The sequence below is a fragment of the Coturnix japonica genome, assembly GCF_001577835.2.
Source record: "Coturnix japonica isolate 7356 chromosome 4 unlocalized genomic scaffold, Coturnix japonica 2.1 chr4random350, whole genome shotgun sequence".
NCBI classification, from domain to species: Eukaryota; Metazoa; Chordata; class Aves; order Galliformes; family Phasianidae; genus Coturnix; species Coturnix japonica.
In genome coordinates, this window is record NW_015439533.1 from 343,405 (window position 1) to 359,786 (window position 16,382).

The following is a 16,382-nucleotide window of genomic DNA, read 5'->3' on the forward strand; positions in this document are numbered from 1 at the left end:
AGGTCCCCGCGCCTAAGCGTTCCGCGCCTTGCTGACCCCCCCGCGTGCAGGGAGCGTTCTTGCCCGAGGCGGCCGTGCCGCCCCGCGCTGCCCTCACTGCAGTGGTGCGGGGGCGGCTTTCCTGTGCTGCTCGCCAACATGGAGGCAGAGGAAGGAGTCGCGATTCACAGCGCGGAAGCTTGAGACCGTGTAGCGTCCCGAACACGCCGGTGTGACATCCTGCCCTCCCCTTCCGGCGACCCACTACGACCCTAGCACACGCCGCCTTCAACCCCGTCCCCATTCGCGGGCTAGCACTACGCGCTGCAAGTCCCTCGCTTCTCACACACTTGGCCAGGCACGACCACGATCAACCCCCGGTCGTGTCCGCCGTCCCCACAGAGCGCTGTCGCTAGCTGAGCATGACCTGGGGAGGCGCGCGTCCCAGTAGCCCCTGAACGAGTCCCACTCAAGGCCGAGGAGTGAGGTGGTATCCCCTCGTACCTGCGCTCTTCGTGAGGCTCCCACTTGGAGTACTGGCTGTCCACGGTATGGAGCCCCCACACCAAAAAACAGACGAGAGCTATTGGCGAGGGTCCCAGAGGCCAGGGCCCCATGAGCCGATGGTCAGGGGGCTGCGCACACAGAGACCCACCACCCCTATGAGGCCGGCTGAGACGACCGCCAAGCTGGGCTCTGTTTCACCCTGGAATAACGACACGCTGTGGGTGACCTCCTTGTCAGCCTTGGCCTGACGGGTACCTATAATCAGGATGGGGTGTCAACTCTTTGAAAGGGAAATACCTAGTACGGAAAAGGGGAAATGGTTTAAAGTTGAAACGCAGGGAAGATTTCGTGTTGGATGTCCAGGGGGAAGTTCCCTTCCCACTAGACGTGGCTGCAGCCGTCCTGGAACAGGCCTACCCCCGGGACCTCGTGGAATGCCCATCCGCTGGAGGTGTTCAAGGCCCGGTTTGGATGGGGCCTCTGGGCAACGCGATCTCCTAACCATGGCAAGTTTGGCTGGCTGTGCCAAGGCCAGGCGGAATTGGCAGCTCATGTTCCTGAGGTCCCCTTCCAACCTGGGGCATTCCTGTGATTCTGTGAACATATCTTTGTTCTGGGCAACAAGAATAACCATAGATGGACATCTTGTCCAGTCCAATTATAACTTCCGCATAACGAAAAATGCCACAATGGCCTGAAAAACTCTTGTTTATCTGTTCAACATTTTGTCTTTCATTATTTTCCTTGGTCTGTCCACTGCTTTCCTCTTTGTTTTTTTCTTTATTTCCTCTTTTTTTTTCTCCCACTGTGTAGTCTAATTTACCCACGTCTTTTAGAATGCTATTGGCCTCTTTTCTTTTATCTCTCCTTTATTTTTCAATAAAACTCCTCCTGTTTCATTCATTCCTCCATCTCTTTCTGTCTTGATCTCTTTCATATTCCTATTACCAGCTCTTTTTTTTTTTTTTTTCTTACTATTTTTTGGCGTTTCCATAACGTCGTCTATTTTGTCTTGGTGCTGAATTCCATTCAATCAGCATGTGGCGTCTCACAATCTGCCTTCCACTTCTTAGACTATTTCACTTGCCGCCCATCACTTCTGATTCTCTTCGCTCGCATACATCTCTTTGCTATCTCTGTTCCGCCCTGCTTCTTGAAAGTTTGCTTCTTCAGCACAATGGAGGTGGACTGAATTCATGACTAGAAGGCAACAAAAAGAAAGCCACAGTTTTGTAACAACGCTACAAAGCCCTGTACGAGTTGATATCAAGGAACAACCATCAGTCATAAAAGAGAAGCACTAACAATCAATAGACAGGAGTGGAAAGCAAAACTCCCATACGCTGCCTCTCAAGGCAATGTCCTTACCGATGACATGACTCGGCTGAAGAACACTTGCTGCTCCCAAGCGTCTATACGCCCTTCCTTCTCCTTCCCTCTCCTTCTATTTACTTTCCCTAGGCTTTTTCTACTTCAAACAAAGGCAGAGCCTGTTAAAGCGATTCAGGCAGCATTAAGTGCTTTCTTCAAACTCTACCCGCACCGCGTGAAACGGGCCCGGGTATGCGACGCATGTCCAATGGCTGGGAGGGCTCCGGGGCGGCCCTCCTTTCTGCAGAGAGGTCCCGACGATAGAGATACCTTTACTGTGGCACCACACTGAGATAAGGTTAGAGACTGGGCACAGAACACATAGTGAGCAATGCAGAATATCATCGCTGTAAAATCTTCCTCAATACTAATCAAAACCTCAACAAATATCAAGCTAGGTAGCAACGAATACTGTTCTGATCCAGGACCTTCCTCTTCCCACCTGTCCACAGAGTATCTTCGCCTTTGGTGCTGAGATAGGCATCTGTTACCTTCTGAGGCGCTTGGTTTGCACCTCACCTGAATGGCTTCATCTTGCTGGGGCCAGGTCTACGGTCCTCGAATTGTCCCCTTGGGGTTCACGCCCCCCACACAGTGTTCGCTGCCAGGGCTTCCGCGGGTGTTCCGCGCGGCGCTGCCGCGGCACCTCCGCCTGGCCCCCCCTTGGCCCCCGCGCGTCTAAGAAGACCGAACTGCTTGCGCGTCTCGACTGCTCAGCCGCGTGGGTTGGTGGCCCTCGCGCGTGCGCGATGCCTGTGCCCGGTACCGCGGCGGCCCGGAGCGCGGGGGGCGTGGGGCGGGGCGGCTTGGGCTGGGGTCCGCTATGGGCTGGGGTCAGCTCTGGCTGGTGGTTCAGCTCTGCGCTGGGTCCGCTCTGGACCATAGCTGACCCCATCCCATAGCTGACCCCATCCCATAGCTGACCCCATCCCATATCCCGCCCCTCCCCACGCCCCCCTCGCCCGGTTCCTCCCGCCGTACCGTGCATTACAGGCATCTCGCAGCGCTCGTGTCACCACCCCACGCTGGCAGCACAGCTCCAGCAGCCGCTCCAGACGCGCGTGGGCCAGTGGGGCGTCCAGGCTGAGGTCGTTCAGCGCCGCGTACACCCGCTGGAAGCCCTGCAGCCGACACGTCGGTGCTGATACCGGTACCGATACCGATACCGGTACCGGTGCCGCCCCGTATCCCCCACCCCGCGCTCACCCGGTTCCCCGCACAGCGGGTACTCGCGCAGCAGCACGTTCATCTGCGGGACGCGGACACGGGACACGGGGATGTTGTGCGGGGACGAGGGGAGGCGGCACCGGGAGGTGACGGGGGGGGGGATGGGGATGTTGAGCAAGGATGGGGCAGGAGCACGTGGAGAACACGTTCACCTGGCGTGTTCGCAGCCCACGCGGCCCTTGTAGCGCTCCAGGAAATCCAGTGGCAGCGCGTGGTCGGCCGCCGCCCGGGCAATGAACTGCCCCAGCATCTGGGTTGGGGGGGCGCGGAGTCAGCGCTTGGACCCCCGGCCCCTCACCCGTTCCCCACCGAGGCCTCGTCCCCAACCGCGAGACCCCGCCGGCACCTGGGGGGCTTCGGGGCTGTCGAGGATGAGGTCGGGGGGGTCCCGCAGCATCTCGTCGAAGGTTCGCTCGTCCTCGGGGCTCAGCACGCGGCCCAGCAGCTCGGACAGCAGCCGCGACGTCAGCTCTCGGTGACTCGCTCTGCCCTCCACCGCCAGCGCCGGCACCGCGTGTCTCCGGCCGCCCAGGTTCAGCCCCCGCAGCAGCTCCTGCGCCCGGCACCGCGCCGCCCGTGGGTGCCCACACCGGGCCACGGCCCGGCCCCAAATCCCCTCCATCCCTACGGTGCCCCCGTCCCCTCCACGAGAGACTCCGCTCCTTCCCGAGGGCTCCCACCTGGACCCCCTCCCTGCCGCCAGGGCTGTGCCCCGCAGACCCCCCTGCCCCCCACGGGTCCCCTCCCCCTGACGCACCACAACCTCGCCGGTGTCCCCGTGCTCGCAGTACTCCAGCACCATGGGCTGCACGTTCTGCTCCAGCTCGTCCTCCTCCAGTTCGGGCATCACGGTGGCACAGACCGTGTCCCCCTGCGCGGTCGGACGGGGGGCTCCGGTGGGGCGCCCGCAGTGGGGGCTGCGGGGCGGGCGCGGGGTGGGGGAGGGCTCGGCTGTACCTGCGCCACTTCGTCGTAGTTGGGGTCGCGGGCGTCGGGCTCGTGGTAGCCGTACCCCACGCCGGGGCCCCCCACACGCCTTTACCCCCCGCGCCGCCTGCAGCGGGCAGAGGAGGGGCTCAGCCGGGGGCACGGCGGGCTCCCTATGGGGGCTGCGGGGCCGCCCCGCGCTCACCTTTCTTGGGCAGCCCGCGGCCCTTCCCGCAGCGCGGTCTCCGCTCGTGCGCTGCCCTTGGGGCTGCCGGGTTCGGCTCCGGGCTCTTCGGCCGGCGGCTCCCGGGCGGAGTCCCGGGACGAGACGCGCCGCAGCCGCCGCTTGGCCTCGGCCCTGAGCTGCGCCTCGTGCTCCAGTTTCTCCGGGGGAGCCCAGGGCCGCGACCCCCCGGCGCCGTCCCCCCCCTCTTCTTCCTCCCCCTCCTCCTCTTCCTCTTCCTCCTCTTCCTCCTCCTGCTGCTGCTGCTCCGCGCTCGGTCCCTGCGTGCACGGGCGGCCCGTCACCGCGCTCCGAAGGGACCCCGCGGACCCTCCCACACACCGTCCCCGGCGGGGAACCCCCCGGCACCGCCCCGGGGCTCCGCTCCCGATACTTGCCACGGCGAACGGGGCGCGGGCGACGGTGTCCGGCTCGGCCGTGCTGGAGGCGGACATCCCGGCGGCACCGGGACCGGCACCGGCACCGGGATCGGAGGGAGGGGAGTGGGAGCGCTGCTCCGCCGGACCCCGCCCCGCCGCGCGGAGGAAGTGACCGGGAGGAGGCGGCGGCATCACGGGAGCCGTAGTCCCACCGGCACCGGCACAAACGGGGCGCGGGGCGGGCGAGGGTCCCGAGGGGCTCCGTGCACGCACGGACCCGTGCGGGGGAATCTCAGACCCCACCGTGGATGCTCCCGACCGGCACCAAACGGCACGTCCACGGGGAACCGGACACGCCGCGGTGCGGACGGAGCTCGGAGGAGGGGACGGAACCCGCCCGGTGTCCCCGCGGGGGCAGCGCCGAGGGCAGACGGTGACGGCGCGGGGCGGGGAGCGACGCGTCGGGATGTTCGTGGACACGGGGCGGGACCGGCCCCGACCGCAGCCCCCGCGCGGGACCCCCGGGACCGGGACCGGAGCCGGAGCTCAGCGCCACGTGGTTTTATTGCGCTCAGCCCTCGGGGCTCTTGGCCATGCAGGGCAGCCCCGGGACCCGCCAGCGCCGCGCTCCGTGCAGCCGCAGCGCCAACCACTGCTGCTGCCCGGCCGACAGGTACGACTCGGGGGGGGCGCCGCGGGACCGGCCGGGGGCGTCTGCGCCGGGAACGGGCGGGGGGGGCCCCGCTGCCTCCAGGGTGTCCAGGCTGTGCAGGCTGCTGGCGCCCAGCTCCTGTGCGCGGCCACCGTGGTTGGAACCTGGAGGGGGAGGTGGCAGAGTCGGGGGGGGGAGCGCAGGGGGAGCTGTGGGGGCTCCCAGCTTTGTCTCATCTCTATTTCTGCCCCAATCCTCGTCCTCATCCCCTTCCTCATCTCCACCGACATCCCCGTTCCCACCCCATCTCCGTTCCATTTCTGTCCTTGTCCCTCCACTCCCCTCCCCACCCGATCCCCATCCCATCTCCGTCCCATTTCCGTCCCATTTCTGTCCCTATCCTTGTCCGTGTCCATCCCCCTCCCCGCCCTGTCCCCATCCCATCTCCAGCCCATCCCCTCCCCGTCCCATCCTGTCCCGCCCCCTCCTCACAGCAGTGCCGCAGGGAGCTCCAGCCGTGGGATGGCAGATAGGCCTTTCCGCTGGGCTGCTGCAGGAGGCAGAGGATGGCGCCGTCCATCTGCTGGAGGATCCGCAGGGACAGCAGCTCCTGCCGCGTGTCGGGCTCCAGCCCGTACTGCTCGCACTGCACCAGCTGCCGCACCAGCGCGAAGTCCCGCTGCAGCTGCAGAGCGCCCTGCAGGCTGCGGGCAGCGCCTCAGCACCCGCACAGCGCCCAGACCGACCCCCAGCCCCCCCCGGCTCCCCACGGACCTGAACTTGATCTTCCGTGCCAGGATATGATCCATCCACGCCTCCACGAACGCCGTCAGCACTCGTGCCAACGTGGGCACCTGCGAGTCGCGGGGCAGCAGCTGGGCGCCCTGCAGCACCTGGCCCAGCACCGACTGCGCCGCCGCCGCCGCGTATTCGCTGGGGGAGCTGGGCAGCTCTATGGGGACACGGCGTCAGCACCGGGACACGAGGAGGACGAGGAGGAGGAGGGGATGGGGGCCGCCACCCACCGGCTCTGAGGCCGAGCCTCCAGTGCCGGCCCAGCGGCATGGTCTGCTCGAAGATCTCCGCCGACATCCGCTTGCAGTCCGTGGAGAAGAGCTTCAGCACGTCCCCCGCGAACAGCTGGGGGCAGAGGGGGTCAACGGGGGCCGCAGGGTGGGTCAATGGGGGCCGCAGGGTGGGTCCCCAGCCCAGGACCCGCTGTGGGCCCCCAGAGCTCCGTTACCGGCCGTACCTGGATGCTGTTGGCCGCGGATCGGATCTGCAGGCACAGCCACCTCTCGTGGTGGGAGCGCAGCCGCCGGTGGGGCTCGAGGTGCTGCGGGCCGCCCTCGGGCTCCGGGAAGGCCGCGTTCACCAGCAGCTGCAGCGCGTCCGTCTCGGCCTTCAGCAGCTGCGGAGCGGAGGGTGGTGACCTCAAACCGGCCCCGGGGCCGCAGTCCCGCACCGCGCCGAGCCCCGCACCCACCTGCAGGTCTCCCTGCGTGACGAGCAGGAACTGCGGCAGGGACCACGCGGCCAGGTACTGGAAGGCTTTGCCCATCAGCCAGGAGCACGAGGCCTGAGCCGTGGCCAGGCAGCAGCCCAGCAGCTGCAGGCGCAGGCAGGGGGAGCCGGGGGGGCCGCCTGGGGAGCGGAGCGGGGAGGGGGCGTCACTCAGAACTGAGCACAGCGGAGGCGGATCGCCCCCATCCCCGGGTCCCGGCCATGCCCCGCTCACCGTCCGGACCGTCCGGCAGGTTCCGCAGGGCGGAGCTCAGGGCCGGGTAGAGCCGCTGTAGGAGCCGCGCTGTGCCGCTGTGCGCCGCGCCGTCCGACAGCTCCGGCACCGCGCAGCGATCGCTGAGCCCCGAGCCCAGCGCCAGGGCGAAGTCTGCGGGGAGACGCGACGTGAGCGGTGCCCGGAGCCGTGCGGGTCCCTCCCCCCCGTCCGCCCCACGCGTACCTCGCTGCCAGGCCAGCAGGGCGCCCCGGCACTGCAGCCGCCGGCACAGCCGCCCCAGCTCCTCCTCGCACTCCGCGGGGATGCGGCCTGCGGACGGACAGCGCTGAGGACCGGCCCGCGGGGCTCCGCGTGGCGCCGTGTTTCCGCGGGGAGCGGAGCCGCCCCTCCCGCACGTACCGGCACCGAGCGCCCGCTGCAGCTCCCGCGCGGCGCCGACGGCGCTTCCCGTCCCGCCGGCCGCCAGCTCCAGCCGAGGACCCAGCGCGGCGCCGGCCGCCTCCCAGCACAGCGGGCGGTACCGGGCGTGCAGAGCCTCGGCCGCCGCCGCGTGCGTCGCGTCCAGCCAGCGAACCGCCTTGCGGGCCGAGCCCGGCCGCGGGGACGGAGCCGCGGGGCTCCCGGTGGGAACGGCGAGGGCGGAGCGCCAAAGGCCGTCGGCGGAGGCCACCAGCACCTGCAGCGCGGGGACCACGAGCCGCTCGTCGTCGAGGCACAGCGCCCGCAGCTGCTCGGGGAGGTCCCGCCCCGCATCCTCCTCCTCCTCCTCCCCCGCGGATCCGCCGTCTCGGGGCCGCAGGAGCCGCGCGAGGTTCTCGGCCGCCCGCCGGCCCCGCTCGGCCGCCAGCAGCGCCAGCACCCGCCGCAGGGGGAAGGCGCGGGGCCGCATCCCCGCAGCGCAGCGCGGCTCCGGGCCCAGCTCCCCCAGCGCGCGGTTGTAGGTGTCCAGGCCTCGGAACAGGTCGCCCAGCAGCGCCGGGGGGGTCCCGTCCCGCATCGCCCCGCGCAGCGCCGCCTCCAAACGCCGCTCGAGCAGCAGCGCCGCCTGCAGCGCCAGCAGCCGCAGCGCCCGCCGCATGTACCGCACCGCCTCGTGCCGCCGCAGCAGCAGCGGCCGCAGCCACGCGTCGCCCCGCATCCGCCGCCGCAGCGCGGCCCAGTGCCCGGCGTGAACCCGCAGCTCCTCGCACAGCGCCCGCAGCGCCCGCGGCTCCGGCTCCGGCTCCGGGCCCAGCAGCCGCCGGACGAAGTCGGAGCCGCCCTTGAGGCGGCGGCTGTAGCTCCGGGCCACGCGCAGCTGGTGCCGGTGCAGGAGCAGCGCGTGCAGCGCGGCGCAGCGCTCGGCCACGCGTGGGTGCGCGGCGTGGAAGCAGAAGGCGGCGGCGGGCGGCGGCAGCACGTGGCCGTGGAACGTCTCGGTGCGCGGGTTTTCCCACGCGCGGAACGAGCCACGCAGCCCCTGGAAGCTCCGCTCAACCTGCACCGCCAGGAGCTGCGCAGCGTCTGTATCGTCCGTATCATCCGCATCGTCCGTATCATCCACATCGGCCGCATCGTTACCGGCCCCGTCGGGCTCCTCGGGTTCCCCGTCGCTGTCGGACGCGTTGGAGCCGCCGGGCCGGGCCCCGCGCAGCCGGAGGATCCCGGGGCTGACGCAGCTGCGCAGCATCGCCTCGGCCCGGTGCAGGGAGCGGGACAGCCCGGCCCGGGAGCTGCCGCCTGCGGGATGGAGCGACGGGGGAACGAACGGGGAACGTGCGGCCAAACGGGGGACACGGGGGGGGCGGGGGATGTCGGGGTGCGGGACCGGCAGCGCCGGGCTCACCTGCGGGCTCTGCGGGCTGCACGACGCCCCCGGGCACGGCGGGCACGGCGGGCAGGGCGCCCCGCGGCGGCGGCGGCGGCACTCGGGCCATGAGCAGCAGCAGCAGCGAGTCCAGGCCGGGCCCGTCGGTTCCCAGCAGCTGCCGGAACGGGGCGGGCGCCGTTAGCACGGGGAAACGGCCCGGCCCCGTCCGGCCGAGCGATGGCGGCGGCCCCGAACTCGGCTCCGAGAACCCGAACGGCTCCGGGCCGCGCCGCCCCCAGCCCCCAGCGCCGCTCCGCCCCCCGCGCCCGGCCCGGGTCGCCCCGCCATCGCCCCGAGCTCCGCCGTCGAACGAGCCCCACCATCGCCCCGAGCCGCTCCACGGCACCGGGCCCCGCTCCCCGCTCACCTGCAGGCCCGGCCTGGCGCCCGGCCCGTCCTCCATTTCCCGCAGCGTCCCGGAGCCCGGCGGAAATGAGCTCAACACCGCGCCGTTAATCCGGCAGCGCCCGGGGGACACCGGGACGGCGCGGGGCGGTGTGGGCCGGGACGCAGCGCCCGGCGGATCTTGGGCCTCGCCGGCCACCGTCTCGCCCTCGTCCAAGATGGCGGCGGCCGCTTCGCGCCCCACTTCCGGCGTCCGAACTGCGGGCGCTTCCGGTAGCGGGGGGCGGTTCGTCCCGCCGCGTTTCGGTTTCGTTTGTTGTCGCCCCGCCCCGCGCGGCCATGGGGGATGACACGGGGCTGGGGGACGGGCCGGGGCTGGGGGACGGGCCGGGGCTGCGGCTCGGCTTTAACCCGCGCTGGGTCCGCATCGAGACCGACGACGAGGACGAGGAGGAACCGGAGCAGCGCTTCGTGCCGCCCGGCCCGGCCTTCATCCCGCCCATCCCGGTTATCCCCGTTATCCCGCCCGTCCCCCCCGCCCCGCTGTGTCTCTATGGGCCGCTCCCGGTTCCGCCGTTTCCCCCCCCGCGCCGTTTCCCGGCCGTGGACCCGGAGCCGCGTGAACTGAGCGCGACGTGGGGGCAGCGCGTCACGGCCGAGGTCAGTGTCCGCCCCGCTCCGTGTCCGCCCCGCCCCGTCCCGGTCCGTCCCCCCGCGCCCTTTGCTCCGTCCCTCGGTCCCGATTCGGTTTTGCCGTCCCGGGGCCGAACCTTCCCCTGTTCCTGCCGTCGTTCAGCGCCGCGATGCCGCCCCTCCCGCTCCGGGGCTCCCGCGGACCCCCCCGCAGCCCCGCGGTATCGCCCCATCCCGGTTGTCCCATCGCTGCCGTCCGTGTGTCCGTGTGTCCCAGCCCGGTCCCGCAGCGCCGCCATCGGTCACCGTTTCTTTCCCCAGGAGGCGGAACGGAACGCGCTGGAGCTGCTGGCGGAGGAGGATCGAGAGAAGAGGAAAGCGGAGAAAAAGAAACTGAAGAAGAAGGTGGGCGGGAGCTGCGGGCTGGGAGCGTCCATCCGCCCCTACGGGCCGTGCCCGCTGCTCGCACTGCAGCCCTGAGCTGCGCCCTGGGGCGTGTGTTGGTTCGTTCTGCTGCTGCCGGGTTCGTTCTGCTGCTGCCGGCTCAGCGCTGCTTTGTTTCTGCGTTCCAGAAGCAGAAGGACAGGAGGAAACAGGAGAAGCTGGAGCAGGAGCTGAGGAGCAAACAGGCGGCTGCGTCGGTGAGGAGCTTTGTGCCTCCTTGGGGTGGGCAGCCATGGGCACAGTGCAGGGCGGGCACTGAGGGGCCTCGGGGGGCTCCTGTAAATACCCAGAGCCAGGAGCTGGGAGCAGAGCCCACCCACCGCCCTCCTGTGTCTGCAGAGCACCACGTCCCTGCCCGGTGCTGCTCCTGGGGACACCGGTGGCATCGAGGAGGAGAGCGGCTGCCTGACCAGCTGCCCACAGCACCTCCAGGATCGTGCAGAGGAGGGACTGGGGGACCTGGAGGGCATAGAGGTGAGAGTGGGACGCCCTGGGTCTGCCCCACACGGTGCCCCTGAGTGCCACCCCCCCACAGCCCTGGTACATGGCTCTGCACGGCTCCTGTCCCTCGTTTCTCTAGGATGAACTGGACTTGAGCTGCAGTTTTGTCGTCAAAGCTTGGCAGAAGGCTGGCGTGAAGCTGCCGCCACCTGCAAGAGAGAAATCAGTCAGAGCTGATGCTGCAGAGCCCAGAAAGAGGCTGCAGGAGGGGGTGAGTTGGATCCCATTCCTGCAGAGGGGCATCTCCCCCAGTGAGGAATGTGCTGTGCTGCTCAGGGCATGTGCTCTGTGGGGGCAGAGCCTGGAGCTGGGCAGAGGGATCCCCAGCTGCAGCTTCCCCTGTGCCGGGCACAGCGTGGTGATCCCATGGCTGTGGTGTGGTGCCCCAGTGGTGATGGGGGTGCTGTGCCCATCTCATACTGCAGGCTGGGAGCTGTGGAAGCTCCTTTGCAGTCTCTTGTGGCTTTATGGAGCTGGGTGGGGGGGGGTGGGCATCCTCTGTGAGCTCTATGAGCTGAGGCACAGCAGGGAGTCATGCTCACACATGTGGGACAGTGGCTGTGCCTGAACCTCAGCTCCTGGGCTGGGACAGGAGCCTGACCCCCCACTGTCCTGCGTGGTTGCCCCACTGGAGCCTGACCCCCCACTGTCCTGCGTGGTTGCCCCACTGGAGCCTGAACCCCCGCTGTCCTGCGTGGTTGCCCCACTGGAGCCTGACCCCCCGCTGCCCTGCGTGGTTGCCCCACAGGCATCCAAGCCTGAGCCTGCAACCCTGGACTCGAACATGTTGGAGCAGAGCATGATCCTTGCAGGTCAGTGTCTTGGGTATCCCTGGGCAGCAGGGGGCACAGGGTGGGCTCTGCTGTGCTGTGTGCCAGCTTCAGGGGGTGGGTTTGCCCCCAGGAGAGCTGTGCTGGACACGCATCCTTGTGCTTTATCCCCATCTGTGGGTCTGCACAGCTCCTGTCTGTTCCCAGAGCACCTTTCCCCTGCAGCTGGATGCAGACACAGTGCAGAGCTGCACCATCCCTGCGCTGCCTGTGTGCTGGTCAGCAGCGGGCAATGCTCTCCCTGCAGGCTGTGGCAACCAGGCTGCCATGCAGGGACGCTACACAGAGGCTGTGCAGGCCTTCACCGAGGCCATAAAGCTGAACCCCAGGGAGCACCGGTGAGCAGCGGGCTGTAGAGCCTGGGCAGCGTGTTCTGAGCCTGCCCTGGTGACCGTGCTGTCCCCACAGGCTCTTTGGGAACCGGTCCTACTGCTATGAAAAGCTCCAGCAGTACCAGGAGGCGCTGAGGGACGCAGAGATGGCCCTGGGGCTGCAGCCCAACTGGCCCAAAGGCTTCTTCCGCAAGGGCAAGGCGCTGTGGGGGCTGCAGGTAGCGTGGCAGGCAGGGCCATAGGGCTCAGCACGGCCCCGTGTCCCCATGGGCAGCACTCAGCCGCTCTCTGCTCCCAGCGCTACGCCGAGGCCACGGACACCTTTAAGCAGCTGCTGCGCCTGGAGGGCACAAACGCTGATGTAAGCACCCAGCTGGAGGCCTGCCACATGCTGCTGCAGGTGAGATCGGGCCCCACTGCTGCCGCCCCACTGCTGCCCCGTGGGCTCTGACCCCTCTGCACTGCAGCAGAGCAGCCTCCGCGATGCCAGCGGTCCCAGGGACGTCCCCGTGCTGGAAGCTGGGGAGCCGCTGCCACCCACCTCTGGTAAGGGACCTTTGCTGTGGCCCTGGGGTTGGGTTCTGGGCTCAGCTTCTGCTCTGGGTTCTGAGTGTGGCAGAGCTGGGAGGGAGCGAGGGGTGGTGCCGAGCCCTGAGAGCTGCTCAGCAGGTGGGTGTGTGAACGGGAGCTGCGGCCACGGGGACACGAGCGGCTTCGTGACCGTAGTGAACTCAAGGAGCCACTCAAAAAACCACACGCGGACCACAGCCACAGCGAGCCCCAAGGACACGCTGCCTTCACAGCACCCTGCCAGGTAGGGCTGGGGGGCTGCCAAGGAGAGGGGGCTGCTGGGGGGGGGGCTGGGGGTGCACAGAGCAGGGCAGGGGCTGCTGGTGACGGCGCTGTTTGGCAGGGACTGCTTTCCTCTGTGGGTTGGAAATCTCACCGTCAAGATCACCAGGGAAGTGCTGCAGAGCTGCTTCAGCCGGTGAGTGCCCCGCGGTGCCCGGCACCATCACCAGCCCTGGTAGGACCCAATGGCTCCACAGCCCCCCCCTCAAACCCCCCCCACGCTGCCCGGTCTGTGGCTGCCCCCGCTTTGGTTCCTGTTCTCTGTGCTCCCTGTGTGTGCAGTGAGCCCTGCTCCCTCATGGTGCATCCCGGCTGTGATTTTGGGGTTTGGGGGGGGGGAGAAAGGGGCTACAAGTGGTTGTGGATGGGGGGGGTCCCGTTTTGGGGTTAAAAGGGACAAATTTGGGGCTTGGGGGGGGGCGTACTGAGGGGGGGGACAGGGGGGAAGGGGGTCCTGGTTTGGGGTGAAAAGAGCCAGATTTGGGGCTGGGGGGGGATAAAAAGGGGACTCGTTTTTGGTTGGGGGAGGTCCGTTTTTGGGGTGAAAAGAGGCGTTTTTGGGGCTGGGGGTGGTCTTTTTGGGGTGGGGTAGGGGGGGAAGTGGGTCCTGTTTTGGGGTTAAAGAGCCAATTTTGGGGCTGGGGGGGTAAAAGGGGTCCGTTTTGGGGTTAAAAGAGGCAGATTTGGGGCTGGGAGGGGGCCGTATTGGGGGGGGGGATGGGGGTCCCGTTTTGGGGTGAAAAGAACGCTCTGTTTCCCCTTCCCTGCATGGGGGAGGTTGGGGGGGGGTGCCCGGTGCCGTCGGGCTGAGCTGCCCCACGGCGCAGGTTTGGGCAGATCCATTCCATCCGGGTGATCCCGGACAAGTTCTGCGCCTTCATCAACTTCCAGCACAAGGCGGCGGCAGAAGCTGCGTTCAGGGCGATGCAGGTGAGCGCTGGGCCGGAGCTGCTGCTCCCTGTGCTGCGGGATGAGGGCACGGCGCTCACGGCCGACCCGTCCCGTCCCCCCCCCGCAGGGCTCTGACCTGGGGGGCTGCCGGCTGGCGCTGCAGCTCAAGCACCCGTCCCACGCCACGCCGCCGCCCCGGCAGCGCCCGTAGCCTCCCCCGTGTTCGCTGCTGAGCCGGGAACCTTCCTCGTGTCTCGGGGTGCGGCGCGGGACCCCGCCGGGCGCTGCCGGACCCACGGAGGAGCCCGGAGCGCTGCGGGAGCTCAGGGCCGCACGCCGGGCTTTGGAGCCTCGCTCCTGCCGCAGCCTCACGTGCCTTCTCCCCGCAGCGGCCCGGCCCCGTCCCGCTGCCCCACCGCTCCTACCTCGTGCCCCATCGTGGCTGTGCCTCGGGCCGGTCCGGGGGGGTCGGTACCCACAGGGGCAGCCCCTTCCTTCGGGGCTGTGCTCCTGCTTCGGGTTTCTTAATAAAAAAGAACTGACAGTGCCTTGCTTTGCTCTCTCCCTCAGCCTGGGCCCCTTCCTGTGATGTAAATCCCCCTGGGCTGGGTGGGGGCACCTTGGGGTGCACAGTGTCCCCCGGGATACCCAGCACTTGGGGGACCCATAGGGTGGAATCGGGGCTGCGGGTGCTCCGGGGCGGCAGAGGAAAGTGTGCGGAGCCCATTGTAGGTGAGGGAAACGCCCGGCTGGGGGGGAAGGTTGGATTAATATGCAAATCCACGGCGGGGAGAAGGAGCGCGGGAGCCAGCGAGTAATTAATCACTAGTTAAAAGAAATGAATCCCAACAGCGGAGCTTGTCAGCAAACAGCGGTGGAGGTAATCAGCCAGAAAATTGGAAGAGGAAAGAGATGAGTGTGGGGAGAAGGGAAGCGCGGGGTGAGGCTGACGGGTCCCCGGCCGGCAGCACGGCACGGCACGGCCCGGCACGGCATAGCACGGCACGGCACGGCACGGCATAGCACGGCACAGCACGGCACGGCACGGCACAACACGGCACGGCACAGCACGGCACGGCACGGCACGGCACGGCATAGCACGGCACGGCACGGCACGGCACGGCATAGCACGGCACGGCACGGCACGGCATAGCACGGCACGGCACGGCACGGCACGGCACGGCACGGCACGGCACGGCACAGCACGGCACGGCACGGCACGGCACGGCACGGCACAGCACAGCACGGCACGGCACAGCACGGCACGGCACGGCACGGCACGGCACGGCACAGCACGGCACGGCACAGCACGGCACGGCACGGCACGGCACTGCACGGCACGGCAGCCGTCCCGAGGCCATGGGGATGGACACGCTGTGCGTGGGTGTGAGCTGGTCCCGTGCCGGGGGTTGGGGGACACGCGTGGCCGCAGCGCGGGGCTCTGTGCCCGGTGTGGGATCCCACGGCCACGGCTGTCCCCGGGCTCAGCCCCTCTGTGCGGTGCCCGGGGGGGGGCTGCGCACCGCCCGGCCCCTCAGCCGCTCCCACCCCGATCAGCTGCACCCCGGGATGGGGCTGGGGGCCGCGGCGGGGGCACCGCAGCTGCTCGGTACCGAGGGGCTGGAGGAGCGGGGGTCCGGGGCCGGTTCCTGCTGAGGGGATGGAGAGAAAACCCACCGGCTGAGCTGAGCGTCACCCAGCGCGGCCTCCCGCAGGGGGAGGGGCGGGGGGCCCCGAGGGCCGGGGGGCTGCGGGGACGGACAACTCCCCCCCATCACCACCGCATTATCCGCTCCACGTCCTCGCTGCGGCTGCGCGACGGTCGGGGGCCCGTGGGGCCGACGTGAGCCGCCGGCTGCGGGGCGGGGGGGCGGCCCCTCCGCTTTGCTCACCCGACGTGGAACGGACGGTGATGGACGGGGCTCCACGGGGGATCCGCAACCCCACTACCGAGTGTGCAAACCCCACTACTGAGTGTGCAAACCCCACTACCGAGTGTGTAAACCCCTCTACCGAGTGAGCAAACCCCACTACCGAGTGTGCAAACCCCACTACTGAGTGTGCAAACCCCACTACTGAGTGTGCAAACCCCACTACCGAGTGTGTAAACCCCACTACTGAGTGTGCAAACCCCACTACTGGGTGTGCAACCCCCCCCCCGGCTCTGTGACCCCGTGATCCCCCCCGTGGTGGGGAGGCAGAGGATCCGACCCCGTATCAGCACCGGGTGCACGCGGGGAGCCCCGGACCCCCGACCCCCCCACCCCGGGGCCGGGTCCCCTCCCGGGCGCTGCAGAATCGCAGCCGCAGCCCCGCGCCCCCCGCAGCCCCCCCCCCCATCCGCACGCTGCTACCTGTCAAATTAAACGCGATTCCCCGCGGGGGAAACGCTCAAAGGCACTTTCAGGGCTAAATCTCATTTTTTCCCCCCTCCCCCTCTGCCGCAGCGCTGGGGGAGGGGAGGGACAATGCAATTAAGAACGGAGCGATGACGGCGGAGCGGCCCCGCGCGGAAGTTGGCGGAGCTGTAATTGGATCGTGCGGGTTCGGGTGGCTGCGGGGGGGGCACCGGCGGGCGGTGACAGACGAACCCGGGGAGCTGAGGGGGCGGCAGCTGCGTGTCACCCCCCGGAGCGGTGGGGAGGGGGGGGAGGGAGGGAGGAGACCTCGAGGTGTGACGTCACCGCAGCATGACGTC

At 68.5% G+C, this 16,382-nt stretch overlaps 3 protein-coding genes across 12 annotated transcripts in view; 1 reads left to right on the top strand and 2 right to left on the bottom strand.

The window, feature by feature from the left end:
* LOC107306817 (programmed cell death protein 4-like) overlaps positions 1–4,923 on the bottom strand; it is a 5,541-nt gene extending 618 nt beyond the window's left edge. Inside the window, 9 exon segments of the mRNA XM_032441589.1 lie at positions 2,839–2,978; positions 3,064–3,099; positions 3,236–3,334; positions 3,431–3,637; positions 3,842–3,955; positions 4,042–4,109; positions 4,112–4,138; positions 4,217–4,269; positions 4,271–4,923. Coding sequence (XP_032297480.1) covers positions 2,839–2,978; positions 3,064–3,099; positions 3,236–3,334; positions 3,431–3,637; positions 3,842–3,955; positions 4,042–4,109; positions 4,112–4,138; positions 4,217–4,269; positions 4,271–4,806 — 1,280 coding nt within the window. The 5' untranslated portion in view covers positions 4,807–4,923.
* A 237-nt stretch (positions 4,924–5,160) lies between these two features.
* Positions 5,161–9,328, bottom strand: CCDC142 (coiled-coil domain containing 142). 2 transcript variants are annotated; one of them, XM_032441597.1, is made up of 11 exons: positions 9,224–9,328; positions 8,833–8,971; positions 7,407–8,726; positions 7,230–7,316; positions 7,005–7,157; positions 6,753–6,910; positions 6,519–6,677; positions 6,292–6,406; positions 6,041–6,218; positions 5,759–5,970; positions 5,161–5,430 (listed from the first exon to the last, which is right to left on the bottom strand). In XM_032441597.1, the coding sequence occupies exons 1-11, from the start codon at positions 9,257–9,259 to the stop codon at positions 5,186–5,188; spliced, it is 2,802 nt and encodes a 933-aa protein (XP_032297488.1). In that variant the 5' UTR covers positions 9,260–9,328; the 3' UTR covers positions 5,161–5,185. The 2 variants fall into 2 exon arrangements, with proteins under 2 accessions (XP_032297488.1, XP_032297487.1); XM_032441596.1 differs by having other exon boundaries at positions 6,510–6,677.
* Positions 9,329–9,514: 186 nt separating this feature from the next.
* Positions 9,515–14,232, top strand: TTC31 (tetratricopeptide repeat domain 31). Of its 9 annotated transcripts, none has more exons than XM_015850210.2 (14): positions 9,515–9,861; positions 10,156–10,239; positions 10,407–10,475; positions 10,618–10,752; positions 10,859–10,990; positions 11,372–11,591; positions 11,857–11,947; positions 12,018–12,159; positions 12,240–12,341; positions 12,409–12,487; positions 12,608–12,755; positions 12,855–12,929; positions 13,621–13,723; positions 13,812–14,232. In XM_015850210.2, the coding sequence occupies exons 1-14, from the start codon at positions 9,541–9,543 to the stop codon at positions 13,893–13,895; spliced, it is 1,785 nt and encodes a 594-aa protein (XP_015705696.1). In that variant the 5' UTR covers positions 9,515–9,540; the 3' UTR covers positions 13,896–14,232. The 9 variants fall into 9 exon arrangements, with proteins under 9 accessions (XP_015705696.1, XP_015705697.1, XP_015705698.1 ...); XM_015850211.2 differs by having other exon boundaries at positions 12,611–12,755; XM_015850212.2 differs by having other exon boundaries at positions 12,412–12,487.
* Positions 14,233–16,382: the final 2,150 nt, after the last annotated feature.